General features: G+C 31.0%; 1 protein-coding gene across 2 annotated transcripts in view; it reads left to right on the forward strand.

The window, feature by feature from the left end:
• The window catches only part of axo (axotactin), a 51,464-nt gene extending 32,546 nt beyond the window's left edge, over positions 1 to 18,918 (forward strand). Inside the window, exons 9-31 of one of the 2 annotated variants that reach the window (XM_088263051.1) lie at positions 28 to 651; positions 751 to 931; positions 1,007 to 1,124; positions 1,388 to 1,536; positions 1,632 to 1,834; positions 1,917 to 2,131; positions 2,215 to 2,429; positions 2,512 to 2,685; positions 2,788 to 3,013; positions 3,097 to 3,344; positions 3,817 to 4,245; positions 6,656 to 6,856; positions 7,964 to 8,181; positions 8,354 to 8,433; positions 8,570 to 8,682; positions 8,982 to 9,185; positions 9,304 to 9,494; positions 9,587 to 9,739; positions 9,820 to 9,954; positions 10,706 to 10,958; positions 12,138 to 12,307; positions 17,805 to 17,847; positions 18,627 to 18,918. In XM_088263051.1, the coding sequence (XP_088119177.1) occupies positions 28 to 651; positions 751 to 931; positions 1,007 to 1,124; positions 1,388 to 1,536; positions 1,632 to 1,834; positions 1,917 to 2,131; positions 2,215 to 2,429; positions 2,512 to 2,685; positions 2,788 to 3,013; positions 3,097 to 3,344; positions 3,817 to 4,245; positions 6,656 to 6,856; positions 7,964 to 8,181; positions 8,354 to 8,433; positions 8,570 to 8,682; positions 8,982 to 9,185; positions 9,304 to 9,494; positions 9,587 to 9,739; positions 9,820 to 9,954; positions 10,706 to 10,958; positions 12,138 to 12,307; positions 17,805 to 17,847; positions 18,627 to 18,796 (4,713 nt within the window). In that variant the 3' untranslated portion in view covers positions 18,797 to 18,918. Of the gene's footprint in view, positions 1 to 27; positions 652 to 750; positions 932 to 1,006; positions 1,125 to 1,387; positions 1,537 to 1,631; positions 1,835 to 1,916; positions 2,132 to 2,214; positions 2,430 to 2,511; positions 2,686 to 2,787; positions 3,014 to 3,096; positions 3,345 to 3,816; positions 4,246 to 6,655; positions 6,857 to 7,963; positions 8,182 to 8,353; positions 8,434 to 8,569; positions 8,683 to 8,981; positions 9,186 to 9,303; positions 9,495 to 9,586; positions 9,740 to 9,819; positions 9,955 to 10,705; positions 10,959 to 12,137; positions 12,308 to 17,181; positions 17,441 to 17,804; positions 17,848 to 18,626 lie in introns of those variants that run through there. The other variant, XM_088263062.1, reaches the window with a different exon arrangement.
• The last annotated feature ends 383 nt before the right edge of the window (positions 18,919 to 19,301 follow it).

The raw sequence follows: 19,301 nt of genomic DNA on the forward strand, positions 1-19,301 counted from the left end.
AGTTAAAATAAATGTTTATTTTTACAGACTAGATACGATAATTCTGCATTGTTTTACGCAAGCGGAGAGACGAGTTCACTAAAGCACCATTACATTGCAGCTTCACTTCATAATAGATCGGTTTATATTGAAATGGACTTTGGAGATGGCCCTATTAATTGCTATTTGGGATACCAAGTGGATTCGAACCACTGGAATAATCTCACAATCGTCCACAACTACAAAAATGTCGACATATCTCTAGACCATGAAACGAAATCTTTTGAAATACCGGGGACATCATATCACCTCTACATTGACCCAGAGATATACATCGGGGGAGGTCCAGAGTTGAATAAGAAAAAGGGACTAAAAAGTGACAATAATTTTGTTGGAAGTTTTGAATATGTGTTCTATAACGATGTTTCCATTTTATATGAATTAAAAAAAGGCAATCCTAAAGTTCATTACATCGGAGTATTGGAACCAGAGTTTTATGAAAGTGACGTTGATGTTATACCAATCACATACCCCTTTGCATCTTCACATATTTGGTGGCCGATTAATACAAAAAATAGTCTCAATTTATCATTTGACTTTAAATCAAGTCGTAACATGGCAGTGCTCGCTTACAGCGATGTCTTTACTCCCACTGGAATGGGATTTTGGGAGGTTGGTAGCTTTCCATTCATATTATCAAAATATATATTGATATAAATATTATATAATGCTCAACACTTTTTTTCTTTCAACTCATTTACTAATCTCTAGGTGAGAGTTGTCAAAGAAGAAATACGATTTGAGCTCGTTCCGGATGTAGGGCAGAATATTACTCACCTGACTTCTGTTAAATTCGATACAAGAGGAACATGGCACACAGTGGAGTTGGAATACAAAGATGGTGGAATAAATTTAATTGTGGACTTTAAGAATAAGCAAACACAAATGTTTGGTAAGGATACATATTATTTTATATTCATTTAATACAACACATTTCCAGCAAGTAAAATCAATTTGTTTTTTTTAGGACTGAAGTTTAAATTAGCTGACACAGTTATTATTGGGAGCGGATTAAAATCTGCAAATCTCGGTCTCGTCGGCTGTATGAGAGATATAACAGTGAATGGCGTGCTCATTGAACCAAGGTTTTTATTTTTAAATATCTTAGTCTTTTATATGATAGAAAGACATTAATTTTGATTATAACTTCTGCCAATTCACAAATATTACTTTAGAAATACAATTTCGACATCAAAGGAATTTTCAAAATGATGTTCCACCACATTTCTGCTAAAAACATTTTTGCTGTGCAATTTTTTGCTTTTGTTTTATTTACATATTAACTTGTATTCAATAACATGACATTAATTTCTGTTATTGTTTTTAATTATGTTTTTCCCTCACGCAGATATGTTATAAAAACTGAAAGAGTTGTCGGAGAAGTAGCAATTGATAATTGTCAATTTGTTGACCCATGCCTGAGACCAAACACGTGTGAACATGGTGGTCGATGTTCTGTCAGAGATGACCGTATCGCTTGTGACTGCAGTGGCACCGGTTTGTAAACAAAACATTAACTTCCAATATTTTTCTGTTCCCGTTATGTTCACAACTTTATACCCATGTATCTTATTTCAATTTTTTCATTTTAGGGTACATCGGCAAGAACTGTCATTTTGCTAAATTCAGAAAAACATGTGAAGAATTAGCACTTCTCGGCTATACACAACCTGATGTTTACTTAATAGACATTGATGGAAATGGGAGGTTTCCTCCTGCTCATGTCAAATGTGAATTTCAAACATTAGAAGATGCAACTAAAACAATTGTCGAACATAATCTACCGAGTCAAGTAGTAAGTTATTTGTTTCATTTTAATATTTTTAAATAAAAAAAAAACGCTGCACAAATTCTTTATGGTAACTATTATGTTTTAGGATGTAAGATCAGCGTCAGAAGAGGATTTCAGTTTCAGTATTACGTATAGAGAATTTTCAGCAGAAATGCTTCAAGAATTAATTTCCCATTCTCTATATTGCAGTCAACACATTAAGTATGACTGTTATTTGGCACCACTAGAACTGCATAGCGCTACATGGTTCATATCCAGTGCAAGAAATGATACTGTCGACTACTTGGGAAATGTTAAAAGGTGAAATAAATTTATAAATTTTAATCTGCTTTATTGTAATTGATATAAATTTAATGTACATAAATAGAAAATATTTGTTTTAGAGGATCATGCCCTTGTGGAGTTAATAGAACCTGCGTTGATCCATCGATGTCTTGTAACTGTGATATAAGTGAAAACAAATGGCATTCTGATGAGGGATATTACATTCAACCTCACAGTTTGGGTATCACTGAAATGGTATTTTTGCAACAAAAAGATTTAGATGAAAATGCCCAGGGTCGTATAACACTAGGCCCTCTTGAGTGTGTTGAAACTAGTAAGGAAGATATTTTATAATAAGATAATTTAATTTATTTTATCCTTACACTATGTTTTGATTATATTTTTGTTATTTTTAGACACTCAACAATATGTTGTAACATTTACGACATCTCAATCTTATATTGAAGTTCCGGGTTGGCGAAAAGGAGATATAGCCTTCAGTTTTAGAACAACAGGGACCAGTGCCATTTTACTTTTCCAACCACCAATCAGGCCTAATTATCCTTCCTTCATGGTGGCTTTAATCAGTGGTAAGTTATTTTTCTCTTTATAAATTATGATACTATAACTATGAAAGAAGGCGAATTACACCATACCTTTTACTATAATGAATCTTATTTCCTTTTTTGCAGACTACCAACTGACATTTAATTTTACTTTAAATACTGGAACTTCGAGGGGAATAGTGATAAACTCAAAGAGAAAACTTAACGGTGGAGAGTGGCATAAAATATGGATCGATTACAACTTCTACCATGTGAGATTTATGATCAACACAGAATATCAGATGGTCGACTTACTGCTAGAAGAAGAATTTGGTCCATTTGAAGGCTCAATGTTTATTGGAGGAGCTACTGGGTATAAGTTTATTGATATTTTTCTGTATTTTAAAAGTGTATTTATTAAATCAAACTAACCTGTCCTTATCTTTCTATTTATAGTGATCTATTGAAAAAATCTGCAGTAAAACAAGGACTAATTGGGTGTTTCCGAGGTCTTGTAGTTAATGGAGAGATACTCGATATATATAGTTACATGTCTGTCCACCTATCTGAAATCATAAAAGACTGCAAACCATCATGTGTGCCTAATCCTTGCCAAAATAAAGCCACTTGTAAAGAATTATGGTCCACATTCCAATGTATTTGCCTAAATCCGTGGGCGCATTATGGCACTTACTGCGAAATAGGTAAAAATTTATTTTATTCTTCTTATTATGCCACTCCATGCTGACAGTTAGCAATCATTATGTCAATATTTAGTTTATCTTCAGTCGCTCTAAATAGCAACTTAGAACTACAATAGAGCCACTTTCAAGTTCTTAAGCTCTGACATAAATTTTCTTTATGTGCTGTGTTTACCTTTTGTTTTGTCTTGTAAGATAATATGTATTACTTGTGTTCCTCTCATCTCGCAAAATTCCCAAGTAGTCTAACATTTTTTCCATCCCTAATGCAATACAATATCTACCACAAAAATAGTAACTATTTTCCTTTGATGATGCCCAGATGATGAATGATGGATATCAGAAGATCCAAGTAACCTAACCTAACCTAAACCGGGCAGTTATTTTTTTTTCAAGTGATAAAATGGATGAATTTTGTTTGATGACTCTCTTAATTTTTTAAAAGGATTATTAAAAAAGTGGGGTTTTGTTTCAGATATCAATAGCAAGGCTTTAACATTTCTCACTCCGGAGTCATATTTGAGGAAAAATTACCTGACGGCAAATACAACCGCCGATGAAAAGAATCGGTTAAAGAAAATAATGCACGAAAATCTTTTGATAAACTTAAGAACTTACGATACTGATGCACTGGTTTTGTACGCCAATGACCATTTAAACAACTTCTTCCATCTCTACATAACGCAAGGAAACAAAGTGGTCTACATGTTCAATCAAGGGAATGAAATAGTCAATGTTACAGTGCACTATGAAGGATTGAACAGAGGTGATAGTATTCAACTTGCGATTGTACGCAATGAAAATGAGACAACTTTACATGTTAATGATACAAGCACTACAATTAACAAATCTTCGATTTTGCTGACTGAATACTCAAACAAGCCATGGATCAATCCGGAAGCCGGTAAACTACTTATTTTGTCAATCTTTTTTACATAAATTGAATCTAATTCTCATGATATTATTATCAAAATAGTACAGATATCTTAACCCCTTACCGCATACTGGTTCATATATGATCCAAAATAATCTTTCGCCTTAAAAAACAACAAAATAATAAAATATTTATTGTTTCCGGCAATAATACTTAAGTTTTATCTATGATCCGCATTACTAGTTGTCAAACTTCTTGCTAGATGTATCTGATTGTACTAGATGTGCGTTCGACTGTTTCCAACTGTCGGTTTATGATTTTCTGCACAAACGTGATATTCAAAAGTGTTTTTTTTTAAAGTTTTTTGTTTGTAAAGCGCTATAAAAATTATAATACACTGGTGTAATATTATTTTCATCAGCTAAGTAATAAAATGATCACTTTTATATAAAATTATGGATAATATTGTGTAAAATGTTTTTGGTCCATATATGGTCCATCATGCAGCTAGTCAAAAAAAATTGCACATACGGTCAAATAAGTTATATAATGCCAATAATCAAGTAAAGTGTATTTTTATCGATTTTAATTATTTTTTAAATATGGACGCTCGTAATTTCTACAACACTACAAAATATGCAAGAGAAATACCAAAGAACGGTTTTGACAGCGAGGATGATGTGTCAGATAATGAGGATTACCCCCAAATGAGTACTCCCAAAAATGTAATTATTCTAGAAAGCGATGAGAGCAGTTCTGATGAAGAAAACGAAGTCCAAGAAGCTCCTTCAACTTCTGCTACCAAGAAGTTTGTGTGGGGAAGTCGAAATATGTGTCAATCACCAGATGATATTGCATTTTTGGAAGATCTAGAGTTTCCAAATGACTTTGACGATATAGATTCTCCTTTTCAATTTTTTAAATATTTTTTTGAAGACGACATCTTGGAATGATAGTTTTGGAATCACGGTTGTACTCGACAAACCAAAGACCAGACATTTCAATCTTAATGTCGAAAAATGATATAGAACAATTCATTGGAATATGATGATGTCTATAGTACAGTTACCCTCTATACGCCATTATTAGAATCCTGATCTAGGTAACCCATTAATTTCCGAAACCATGACGTGCAATAGGTGGGAGGAAATAAAAAAAATGTCTGCATTTTGCCGACAACTCTGTAATGGCAACTCCAGATTCTCCAGATTTTGACCCTCTTTACGAAAGTAAAGAGGGTCAAAATCTCCTAATCGGCCAAATTTTTTAGGCTGATTCTTTCTTTGTCATCTGCAAAAAATGCAAAACAAACTTATGTCTGAATAAAGACAGGAATTGCCATACAAATTTCCATGAAGAATAGTGGTTTTCGATTCCAAGCCATGTCATGTACTCTAGTATTTTTTTTACTACAACTGCATGGCGTGCCAGATTTGGACCAAAATAATTTTTTGTATTTTAAATGGGTAAAAATAATTTTTTTGTAAAATAAAAAAATACGTGTCTTTTTTTTTCATAATTTACACATCATATATTTTTTTTACAAGTTTTAAAAAAATCATGCAGTAAGGGGTTAACACAGACCTGGAAGTCTAGGCATTTACTATCATGTAGATATCTATAATGATAATAATTTTATTCTGACAATACTTAGCCAGCCATATTTAGTTTACAGCTACATAATATTATAAAATAAAATAAAAATATGTACCTTATTGATTTCTCTAAAAAAAAATATAACTTCGAATTGCGTTTTTAAAAAAGGCTTTCCAATTTAGAGAAAAATGTATTACAAATATGACAATTTTTTTAAACAGAAACTGTTTATAACAAACTATAATAAAAATCAGATGACAACTAGCATTTTTTTAATACATATGTATATTTTTTAATGAAAGTCGCATAATATATTTATATTTATGTAAAATATCATATTGTTTATAATTATTTTGCATAAAAATATATTTTATTATATCTTCTACTTAATGTTATTGGACGTTCATCGTTATTGAAACTAACCTATCCCAAAGTACCTGCATACTGTATTATTTATTTAAAACTGAAACATTTACTCTTTCTATATTTACATTACAGCAGTATAAAATACAGAGTACCATAGAATGGGGCTACTTGAACTTTGATGTGTTACTTGAGCCCAGTAAAAAAAAAGGATTTAAATCTGTATTTGGTCTGCAATAATGAAAGTATTGACATGATTCATTGTATCCCTGACAGGTGACACTTATTGTCAGGATACTTCGATCGATACCATGATCAAATTATTTTTTTGTACTGGGCTCAAGTAACTCATTAAAGTTCAAGTACCCCCATTCTACGGTACTTAAACTGCTGTGTCATAGAAAAAGTAATTATTTATCATTGCAATGTACAGAATAAATGCAGTGCTATCCGTGACATAAAAAGATATTATATTTTTTAGAGGTTCTCCGCCCCCAGCGACCGCCAGCTCCTCCAACCGACTACTTCATGCTAAATCTAGGAGGGATAGATCCTCACTCTGTCCACCCGGTTCCAGGAGGAACGGAGGGAGTGAGGGGGTATGTGGGATGCATCAGGGGGCTCAAAATAGGCAGCCACGTTGTAGATCTACCACTGAAAGCCCAGCAAAATATAGATCAAGGTAAGCAATAATTTCTTGAATGTTTTCCGCACATACTTTGTGGCACATTTTATAAACTTTATAAAATTAAACAACTTTGTTTTAACCACTTCTTTATTATTAGTACACTTTAACCTACCGGTTTCGACAAGAACCTTGTCATCATCAGGGTTTATTAAGTTCTAAAACATTAAAATACTTATCATTAATTACATTCCCTTACCAAAAATTTCCACACACTCCGTAAAAAATCCTAAATGTAATTAATTATGAGTTAGTTTAAGTAATAATTAATCAGAATTTCCATTTATAAGAATATTTTTTTCTTTTAAAGCTTACTGAAGCTGATGACATGAAACTATGGAAAGTGTTAGTCAAAATGTGAAAACTATACTGGTAATGATTGCATTCCACTGTTGTAATAATATTTTTTGTATTATAAAAAGTTTAAACAAAAGAGCCACTTTAAACATACATTTTTTTAAAGCCATTAATTGAGAGATTTTGTATCATATTTTTTTGGGTTTTAAAACAATTATAAAATAAGTGCAAATTTCTTTATTTATCATTAACCCTTTAAGTCTTGGATGGCATTAATATGACTGTTCTTGGTGGGTTGTCACATAACAGAATTAGAAGTGAATCGGAACCTAAAATCCAGTTGTCTCAAAAGTTTACATAACTGGAGGACATTATGACTAGATGTAAAGGAAGCTAGGAGAGTACTCTAAGACAGATGAGTGTGGCTCTCCATTCTCTCTCCCTTTCCATGCAGCCAAATGGCATGACGGAAGTAGTAACAAGTCAGTCAAAGTGTTAAGATAGTAATAATCAATATTTAGGATATAACTACCAACAGGGGTCAAATTTCAACAATTGGCAAACGAAATTAAATGGATGTATCAAGTATCATCCTATTTTAAAATGTATTGTAAATAGAAAAATATAATGCTTTCTAGCTTTGTCTAAAAACAAACTACAGAATAACTTTAGAAAACACAATATGTATCTGGGGACAACTCTAATACAAGGGTACGATGACAAATTTCGGATCAGTGTTTCAGTGTTTTATTTGTCGTTTTACTATAGCCTTCCATATTGAATAACATATTCCGCATTATATTTCAGATCTTACTGGAGTACTGCCCCACTGCAACATGAGGTGTGACCTGGAGCCGTGTAAGAATGGCGGAATCTGTACAGAGGACTTTAGTCGTCAGGAGAGTTCCTGTGACTGTGAGCATACCAGTTACTTCGGAGACAACTGTATGGAAGAAAAAGGAGCTGACTTTAGTGGGGAGAGTGTACTGCAAAGAAAATTTCTGCTTGAGGGACCGGTGGAAAAGGTCTGGTTTTTCTTCGTTCAAATTGAGTAAAATGAATACTAAAATCACCCAAAAATATGAATATATTTCAAAATATTGCTCTTCTTTTATCAAATAATAACATATGAATTAAGAGGTTTAAAAAAATATACATGGGCATGACAATAATTAACTGCTATTATTACATCCACAGGTCAAAGTGCAGCTCGCCTTTTCTAGCAATGATCTAAGGCAAAAGAATACAGTTCTTTTGCTGTTGCAAACAGAAAATCAGTAAGTGTTACTTTTTCCTTAATAAAATAGTTTTAAAACTAGTCAAAATAAACTTAAGAATTAACAATGATTGCTAGATATTTTTGTTCCTTCAATACTTTGGATGTAATAAATAAAATCTTAAAATCTCTTTTAGGCGCAGTTATTATCTTTTGATTGCTATTACTCCAGACGGCCATTTAAAATTCGAAGAAGACAGAGAAGGTTCAACTTATGGTGCTGAAATAAAAGGACGTAATTTCCTAAATGGCAAGTTGATCATTTAAATTTATTTTGGCTTTAGTGCCGTAATATGGCATTAAGAATACCATTTAATAAAAAGACATAAAAAGTATTTGAAGTTTATTGAAAAATGATAATTTTCTCTTTGAATAATAACAATATCTTCGGTATTTGATAACCAGGAAAGTTCAAGTAAGCATAATAATGTACCAAATTCTGATCCTTGAAGAACATTTTCAATATGTACATCCGAATAAATCAACCTCACTACACACTTATGACCTTTCCAACAACCGATTAATATACTTTTAATTTCTTTTATTTAGGTGCCCGTCATTCTTTATACTATACGCGCAATGGATCAGACGCTTCACTAAGAATAGACAGGGAAAAAGTTCAACTTGTTTCAGTCACTATTCAGGGTCTAATATCCTCCACGGAACTGGGTTCAAATGAAGTTCAAATAGGAGGTCTCAATACAACGGATCCTCGGTTTGCCATTTACAAAGGCTACAGTGGCTGTCTATCTAGTAAGTGAAATAGTTTTTTTTTAATATATTTTATTTTTTACTCACTATAATTGGTTATTTAAATAACATGCGGAGGCGTGCTTTTCTTAATTTTTGTTAATTACATTTTCTCTTTTAGATATTTATTTATCTGTAAATTCATATACAATGAAACCACTGGAAGAGTACATGTTATTCACAAAAAGTGGTGCGGAAAAGGTCAACGTCACTAACTCTCATGGAGTTCGAAGTGCGCAATGCTCAGCTCGGTTTGATTCACCCGATTCGCAGCTACTCAATGCATACCCAGATATTCACAATGGCAGCCTGGTTTGTACAAATTATCACAAATGCAATAAAAGAAAAAGCTGTTATATTTATGACACATGGTAAATAAAATAGTATTGACTGGTTATTTTTAGGGAACGGATAAAACATGGGTTGAAGATCCTCCAGCGCGAATTTCTTATAAATCTCTTTACTCTGATGCATCAACAGAGGAAGAAAGTACCAACATTGTTTTCATAATTCTCGCAACAATCTTTGTTATTGTAGTGATATGCTGTTCCTATGAGGTATTTACCAAATTTTAATTGAAATTATGATTTATAAGAGAGGTATCCAAGTATTACATCATGGAACCAAATTATTACAGGTTTGGAGGAATAATAAGCAACATAAAAAACGTATTGAAAGAGAAACAGATGAAAGTATTATTTGGAGTAAAGAACAGGCAACAAAGTTTCATGAATCACCTGGGTTGGGTTTACGATCTCATACATATAAAGCGGTAAGATTTTTTTTTAGTTAATTAATATTAATTCATTAGTCTATTTATTTATTAGGGAAAATAACTGCTACCTGCCCTTATCTGCATCCAATGGTGTATAAGAAATTAATGCAATGTTTATTTGACCATTTATTATATGAAGGCAAGGTAAACAGTCCTGCGCATCAAGTACCAGTAAAGAGTAATATGTATTAAATAAATATCAAAGCAAAAAAAAACACTATTACTGGGAGTGGAACCCAGGACCTCCAGCATGGTAGCGAAATGTGCTCACCACTACACTGTGGGGGTGGATAAAAATATTTTTATATTTTTATCCACCCATATTTTTATATTATTATTATTCTATAACAATACATTCATATTAAAATACAAGTTTTAAAAAAAAGTGGATAAATGTATCTAGTTCAGAACTGTCCAAATCATGGCTTATATTGTGGCTTATAAGTGGCCTGCGACGTCCTTTCGATCTATTGCAAATATTAACATTTTCCTTTTACAAAATTAGTTTTGTAGAACATTATTTTATTTTTATGGCATCCCAAATATATGAATAAAATATTTATTTTAATTAATCAGTTATATTATAACAATGACAACCCTGTATGATTATTTTTTTCTTTTAAAAATTAAAGTATTTATTTGTATGGCTCTTCAATCTATTTAATTGCTTGGATGGGCCTGGGATCATATGTAGTTTGGACAGCTCTGATTTAATTTCATAGTTACTAATTTAAAAACTTCTGGACAGGTGTCACCCGAGGAGGAAAGTAATGCAACGCCTAAGAAAGTTGTTACTATAATGGTACAAAATGGTGTCAAGCCGTCCACGGGAGTTAAAACAAATGGTGCTGTTACAATTATTAATCCTAACATTGAATCAAATGGCTTATCTACACCCACTGTCCCAGCTGTTGTCATCAACTCAACAGACCCTAATAAAGACGTGGAAAGTGAAAGGGCCATACCATCTTCACCCCAAGGAAAACGCATAAGTTTCAAAGGTAAAAATATGATCAGTTTAATTTACAATCACATTGTATACCATACAGTGTTTCAGGGTCACACTGAATTATTTGAATAATTGATTTCTAAGGATGATTTGTGATTTTTAATGATGCTTTATGAAAATATAAAGTGAAATTAAATTATGAAAGACGACAATTGTTATAAATGCTTTTGGAAAAATGTCATAAATTTTTTGTAGATTAAATGAAATTATCATTGGATTATTTGGTACAAACCTGAAACAAAGTGTACATAAGCGTTTTTCTATACATATTTATGAATCATGCTTTCATTTTCTATTTAGTTTTAAGTAAAAATTTTTACCTATCCATTCAGTAAATTTTAAAATGTCTTTTCTGGGATTCACAGAAAAACGAAAATGTTATTTTTACAAAACTTACCATACAAAAAGTAATTAGTAAAAAATTGTGTCTATTTCATGTTTTAGTATCGACGAATGTTTATGATTGCATACTATAAAAATATTCAAGGTTTTTTTTTACGTATTTTTAGTGAACATTTTAAAAATTGTATTTTAAAGAATGCCGAGGTTTATTTAATGAAAATATAAATCAATTCCGCAACAATATTATTAAATAAATGCCTTTTAATCGATGAAAGAGACAAGTTAAAATTTAGCAACTTTGTATATCGATAGTTTAAATGATGTACATATCGCTCACTCTTTTCAAGAAGGTCATAAATCAAAAAACTTGATTTTTCAGGAGAACGTTTTTAAAGTTTAAAAATATAATACAATGTATATATTCAATGCTTATAATATATTCAAAATAAATATCAAGCCACTTTTTACTGTGCAACAGATGTTTTTAGGTAAAACCTGAAGGTTTTTTCTCCATTTGAAAAATATTTAGTATATTTAAAAAAACAATTAAACAATACCTTTTCTTCAAAATGCAAAAACAACACTTTCTGCCCTGTAGCGGGTAAATATTAAGTTAAAAATATGCCTCTTTTGCTGGGATGTAGTAAATTTTCTGGGCATTCCGAAAACATGCACAACTGAAAATTTATTACTTTTGATTTATGACGTTCTTGAAAGGAGTGAGCGATATGTAAATCATTTTAACTTTGCAAAAAATAGGAAATGAACTTCATATTTATGAAAATAAATATAAAATATATGTGGTATGTTTTGTATTTTTATCTTTTAGATACGGAACAGGAACTGGCTTGGGAACCACTTACTGAATCAACAGAGCTCTTAGCTCCCGAACGAGAAATAACCGAAGATACAGGAGAAGATGGAGACTCTGTGAGCAATTCCAATCCGGAATTATTTTCCTCAGCAGTCCCCGGAGACACAACACAACCTCCTCATGCGGTAAGCAAGAGAGCACCCCTTTCCACTATTAGTGAATGCGCTCTTGACAAACTTGATTTCGGAAAGCCGAGCATGCATTACGATATGTTTGATGATGAATATTGAATTATAATAGTTTTAAAAATAAATACAAATGATTTTATCAAATAATTTGCTAGTCCTAAGAAACTGCACTTACGCAATCCTAAAACCCGCTGTAGTTAAAGCATCCAAACACTTAAATTTAGTTTTAGTAATATATTGGCGATAAGAATTAAGATAATTCTAATTTAAGGTGAACAAGTAATGAATAGAAAATATTTATAGTATAATCAAAACATGAAAACTTTCAAAAACTAAGACCATGTTTCATCCAAATCATCAGGGCGTATACTTTTACGCCTCATGTTCACAATAGAAAAGGTCTGGACAGTAGTAAAATCAATGCTTTACCCTTGGTCACTAAACTGCAACTTTATTGCTAATAGTCACAATCTAAATGAAAAGCTCACAATAGGATCACAATCGTTTTAGATTATTTTAGCAAATTTTTTATAATATCCTTATGTTACAAAATCAATCTAGTCTTAAATTAATGCAAAGTACAAAGTGCTTAAGTTTATTTTTTTAGTATTGAAATGTTTTTTTTTAATCCAATTCTCTGCTTTGTAAAATTATTTTATTTAATCAGTTTATACAAAATATTTATAAATAATATTTGTTTATATTAAACTTGCATACATAATTAATTATTATATTTAAACTTATTTTCTTTAATATTTTTAATAAATTTTGGTGGTTTTAATGAGCTCTTATTTGTAATTTTATTTAACGAAAATAAGTTATTTTAACATTGAAAATACATAATTTGGTAAGGTGATGGACTAAATTATTGTGACTAATAAAAATAAAGAAACTCATTTTGTTATAACAGTAATTAAGCAAAGTACTTAATTTATCTAAAATAATGCATTTTTGCACATATTTTTTAAGTACACTGTTTATTTATTCAATGATATCAATAATTTTCATTAAAAAATGCTTATAACATTGCCATTATTTTGTCAGTGATGATAATAAAATATGAACAGCAAGCTGAAGTTTTATTATTTGTGTTTGTCTATTTGTGTTCAATACGTTATATACCTATGCCATTATGTTATTTTAAAAATGTTGCCACTAATTATTTTATAAAAGGCCAAAAACACTACATAAAACAAAACATCCATGCCAATAAATGTAATTAAACACTCTTGAAATTATTTGTAAAAATTCTATAAATGAGTTTTCTGGCATGAAAATGAAATCCTTCGTAACGTAATTGATTTTATTACGTGAATTGAGGTTTGTGAACCATTACAGATTTTCTTTAGCCAACTAACATGCTTCATTAACACTTCCCTATTTATCATTCTCACACAACTCATTACATCACCTTGAAATATTATAGGAATCTTTAATAAGTTAGAACCTTTTCAAAGTATCATTTGAATATAACTTCTAAATTATGGTATTATTTTTATTTTGTATTATTATTTTAAATTGAAATAATAATGGTCATATAATGCCAAATAACATCTACATGGTCATCTAAATCTTGGTCGATACCCAGAAATGTATAATAATGTCTCAAAATATGAAATAAATACCGTTATTGCTTCGCCAAAAAAATTCCAAGAACCTAAAAATTAATAGGTAGGAATATTACTAGTTTTTTTGACAATTTTTGGTACAATTCCATGTAGCAACATTTAGTTATTTTATTTAATGTTACTTAACATTCCAATAATTAAAAAAACAAAAAATCAAACTTGCGGCCACCGTTTGTAGAGAACAAGTCGAGATTCTTCAGTCCTAATTGATATCTTGATACGCTTAGTGAAGGTTTGTATGTACGGTGTAAAAGAAATACACAAGGAATTTACTTATTATCTTCAATTAAATTGAATACAAATTTTTGACATGGAAAAGTATATTTCAAAAATATCCTTGAATTAAATATGTAAACTGCAAGAATGTCCAGTTTCCTTATTATGTACTACTATAGATGTAAACCGTATTGAATAGATATCTTCAGATGTCCAATGAAAAAATATAATAAAAAAAATTCTCAAAATTCATGATTGCAAGCTGATTTGCAAACATAATTGCAAACTGATTTGTGAGAATATTTCTAGATCTTAGTAAAAGAAGTGCCCACGTCAAAATTTATTCATATTTATTAATTCCTAGATTTTTAGCGCTGGAAGTGTCTATTTTCAACTATTACAAAGCGAATAAGGTACAATTATACAAGCACGGGTATGTCAAAATAATTTTTAACATAATTTGCATTGAGATACCCTTTAGGATTATTTGAAATGGAAAACATATATCGACATTAGCACTTCATACACTAAGGTCCAGATTTATTCAACTGTAAGTATATTTTACAAAATGATCGTGATGTTTTCATAATCAATGTAAAATAATAAGCAAAAAGTTAAAATCATCAATTATTGCATTACTCGCTTGAATGCTTTTACAAATAATTTTATGTTTGTCTTTAAAGTTACAATTATTGCATGTGCACATTATTAGCAGCCAAACAATGTCACACTTTGACATAAATTGATTTTTTTTTAACTACCCAACTTCCAAGTGACCAAGTAAGTTGATTAGAGCATTCCTAATTAGTTTTTTTTAAATACCTAACATTCGAGTGACTTTGAAATCTAGCTACGGCTTATTCAATACCGCTTATCATGGCCCTACTTAGGCTTTAGCTTTACAAGTTTTATAGCCTATACCAGGCATGGGGAACCTGCGGCCTTTTGGCTATTCTAGTGCGGCCTTTTGACTGATGGCAATTTTTGTAAATAGGCATTTTTTCCATATTTTTTTTAATTGCATTTTTAACAATTTATATTGTGATATAATTAAAACATTTAGTTTATAGTGGGGGTGTCAAAGTTTTCTTTACTGCGGCCTCATGTTGAATGAGATAAATGAATGTGGCCTTTTGAAATAGAAAGGTTCCCCATGCCTGGCCTATACCTACCTGTGAGTGGATTTAATCTTTATGTTTAAAATTGCTATAATTTCATGTAATTCATGAATATCAAATATGTACCTCAAATTGGGTCTGAAATGTAAGACTAATCACTATGACTTCATATAATCTACAACCAAGTTAGCGCTACAGTAATCCAATTGCAGAAAATTCTTAGGTTCTTAATGAATTCTTAATAAAAACAAAAAATAAATAGATAAACACTATTTATAATTCTAGTGTAATAATGTCTTTTGATAATGTGCAATAATTTCAATTGACAGCAAAACATATTTGCTTAAAAATATGACAGATAAAAAATAAGATAAGACAGTAAAGTATGTTATTTGTATAATATGTATATGCATATGGAATTTTATAAAAAGCCAAATAAGCATGAAATAGCATAAAAAAACAGACTCAAGGCATTTATATATTTTTATCAGTCTTAATCCTGACCACTGGATACTAAATCTAGTTCTCAACGCTTGTTTTCAAAATTATATTGTTTGCGTTCCAACATACAAGGCTGTTTCAGATTGTTTTTCATTTTTGAAACTTAAAAATAAAACCTCAGAATTCATTTAAATTTGATATAATTACTTTTAAATTAAAGAGCAGGTTTTTGGTTATTATATATAAAAAAAATTGTATTGCGCACCATCCAATTTTTCACATTCATTTAGCCTGGCACTAAAATTTTGAATATTGAATTTTGTTTTTTTTTTTAATAGCGTAATTCCGCCAGTGATTCTTTACTTTAAAACATCCAGGTTGGGTAGCAATGGGTTGTAAACTTTACTTTTTAAGTTGCCCCATAGGAAAAATTAGCGAGCGTTAAATTTGGGCTCCTCGGTGGCCAGTAGATGTCTCCTAGGCGACTTATTACTCTTTTCAGGGAATAATTTGCGTAGGGCAGCTAGGGGGTCATTTGAAACATGAAGAGTGGCTCCATATTGTTGGAAAAATATGTTGCGGTTGTAGTCAATCTGATAATGCATTTCTGCAGCCAGAAAAGTCCTGATAATAAGTATCGATCAGAATTAACTGTCTGAGCGCTCACGAACGACCGTGGTCATTTTCAAAAAAAGTAAGGGCCGATAATTCCTCGCTTTGATTTGGCAGTCCAATTGATAACTTTCGGCTAGTTTAATGGTTACTGATGCAGTTCTAGTGAATTGTCGGAAGCCCAATATCTGCAATTTTATTTATTCACGTGGTTGTTGATGCGAAAATTCGATTCATAGGTAAACCATATGTTATTGAAACTCCTAAAATGATTTTTCATCGTCCTGCAAAATTCGACTTGTTTAGTAGGATCATTGGGCTTCATTTGTTAAACAATTACAATTTTATAGTGTAAAAATGCATATCTTTGAAGAACAAGAACAAATTTAAAGAACCTACACGCAATCGTAGTGACTGTAGCGGGTCGTTCATAACAGACTGGCGAACGAGGCCGGCATTCTAGCTCGTCCTCGGTGTTCTTTTGCACCCAGTTGACATTGTGTCCCCAGTTTCTTCAAATTTACGCATTCAAAGCTTGATTAAATTCGCATTTAAAGAATCACCGACGAAATTAACACTATTCCAAGCTATGCTCCAGCGAGTGATTGAAAATTCTAGTGCCAGGCAAAATGAATATGAAAAAGTGGATGGTGCACGATATTTCAAGCAGTTATGATTTGTATATTGTAGATCATTTCAGTTTGTTAAATTTTCCATTTCAAGCCCTAGGTATCAAATTATCAAATATCACATAGACCCTTTTTAGTTTCCAACATAGACATTATATACTATAGTTATAAGTTGTAAATGTGATATTTAAACCTAAAATTAACCCATATTAGCATTTATACAACAGGTGACGCAGCGACCCCAGCGGAAGATTACGAGAGGGCCTCCGACACTAACAACGCCCTTACCGTACAAAATCGACGAGCACGGATCCAATGAATTACTCGCGTCCAACGCATAAGAGACCTCCCCTCATTTCATCTCCATCATATCTCTCTTCTGATCATAACTCTATAACGGGTTGAACCTTGTACATACTTAGTAGTTTATCTATCTTTTTCTTCTACCAAGGACTATTACTATTAAATGTATGAGTTTTCTTTCCGTTTCTAAGCCTTTTGTGTTGTCTCTTCATAATGGTTGACGGATTAACAGGTGGGAATACTTTTCATTGATGTTACTAATAATTACTATGGCTATATTCTTCAAATATTGTTCCGTTAATCTTCTTGTTTGGTGTAACTTTTTTAAAAAAATCCATTTTGATTAAATTTGTTTAGAAATCAAACCTCGGTCAATTACAAAGTATTACATACAAATATTTTTTAATATAATTATATTAATTAAGATTTTTTATTTGAAAATTTTAATTTAAAGATGACTACTGCCAAAACAAATAAACAAAAATAATTCTTGATAACCGTATAAAGTTATGCATTGTGAACTAATGTGTTGAAATGTTTTGTACAGGATGAAGACAATACAAATGAAAGCCCGGAATATATTAAAATAGGTAAGATTAATTCTACATATTTTGTACAATTGATTCACATGTTAATCACACATGACGAGGATATTATTTTAGCTATCACTTCAAAAAATTTGATAGCAAATTCATTGGCGGTAGAAATCGCATTCAGTTCGTTCCTTGTCACATAAAATATGTCAAAGTTTTAAAATCAAAGTAAATATCGATTTTTAACCATGGACAGAATGGTGATTACATACTTACTGTTGCCATATTATAGGAATGTATTTCGCAGCATGCAGACATCAAGTAAGATATTTCTGTATGCTGTCTTATGAATACCTTAATACGATACTTTACAAATACTAATAAATAGTATTAGAGTTATTTATTGGGTTGGTAATGCCACAACTTGACCTGGTTGTAAGGTATAGTTAATAAAAAAATAGGCAATTGTTAAGAAAATATGACAAAGGAATATGCAAATATTATGTTTAATGGTAAAATTTTCTGGGGCCAGCTTTACCAGAATTTTTTCACACAATTGACTTCATTCAAGTTTGTACAAACAAGAAAAAAATAGGCAAAAATATCCTTTTGAATTTTGCTGTTAGATCAAATTATGAAAAAAGGAAAAATAATTATCAGATGGAAATAACTTTCCATCGCTATTTATGGAAACTGTAAACCAGTCTTTTAAATGCCAATACTGCCAAATTCCCTTCTCAAAAAAGATCTGTTATCAAAAAGTTATTTCATCGCAAAAATGTTTATTTTTGATCTGTTGTATTTATATAATTTTCTATGAACTTTTGCCATTACAGATCCCAATGAAAATTACAGTAAGATGCCTCCAAGAAAGATAATCATAGCAAACCAATCATATTTTTATGGAAAGAATAAAATATTTAGGAACCCACTTAGCTACTTGGGAGGACCAATATTACCAGACAAGCAAATGGCTAGTTTAGAGTCCATCTTGTCACTAGAATGAAAATGTGATTTCATATTTGCAACATATATGTATCTAGTCCCAAAAAAATGTTGACACCAAATCAATTTGTTAAAAAATGACCTACACTACGTTAGCTACGAGCAGCTCTGTGTTTTGACATATTCTACCATATTGTATACCTGGGTAATTTATTTATTTTTTGAACTGATTATTATTTCAATAATACAAAAATATGACCAATGTTTATTATGGCAATAATAATTTATTAGAATTATATATTATGTAACATAATGTATTTAGTAAAATGTGATAAAGGAATACTCCCCGAAGTACGCCTAATTAGTTATATTAATAAATATGTAATTTACTAACCAGATATCTTTTATTTTATTCACTTTCTTCGTTGCTAGCAATTTTACCATTTATTATTGAATCTGTTTTTAATTAAATCTATGGCCATATTCTTATAATCTGTGAAATATTAGTTACCTTCAGTAAAAAACCAGCCAATCACAAAACACATCCTCCAAATATCATCTAGCAT

Source organism: Brachycentrus maculatus, unplaced genomic scaffold (assembly GCF_059751285.1).
Source record: "Brachycentrus maculatus isolate JH-2025_06_01 unplaced genomic scaffold, ASM5975128v1 h1tg000012l, whole genome shotgun sequence".
Taxonomy (NCBI): Eukaryota; Metazoa; Arthropoda; class Insecta; order Trichoptera; family Brachycentridae; genus Brachycentrus; species Brachycentrus maculatus.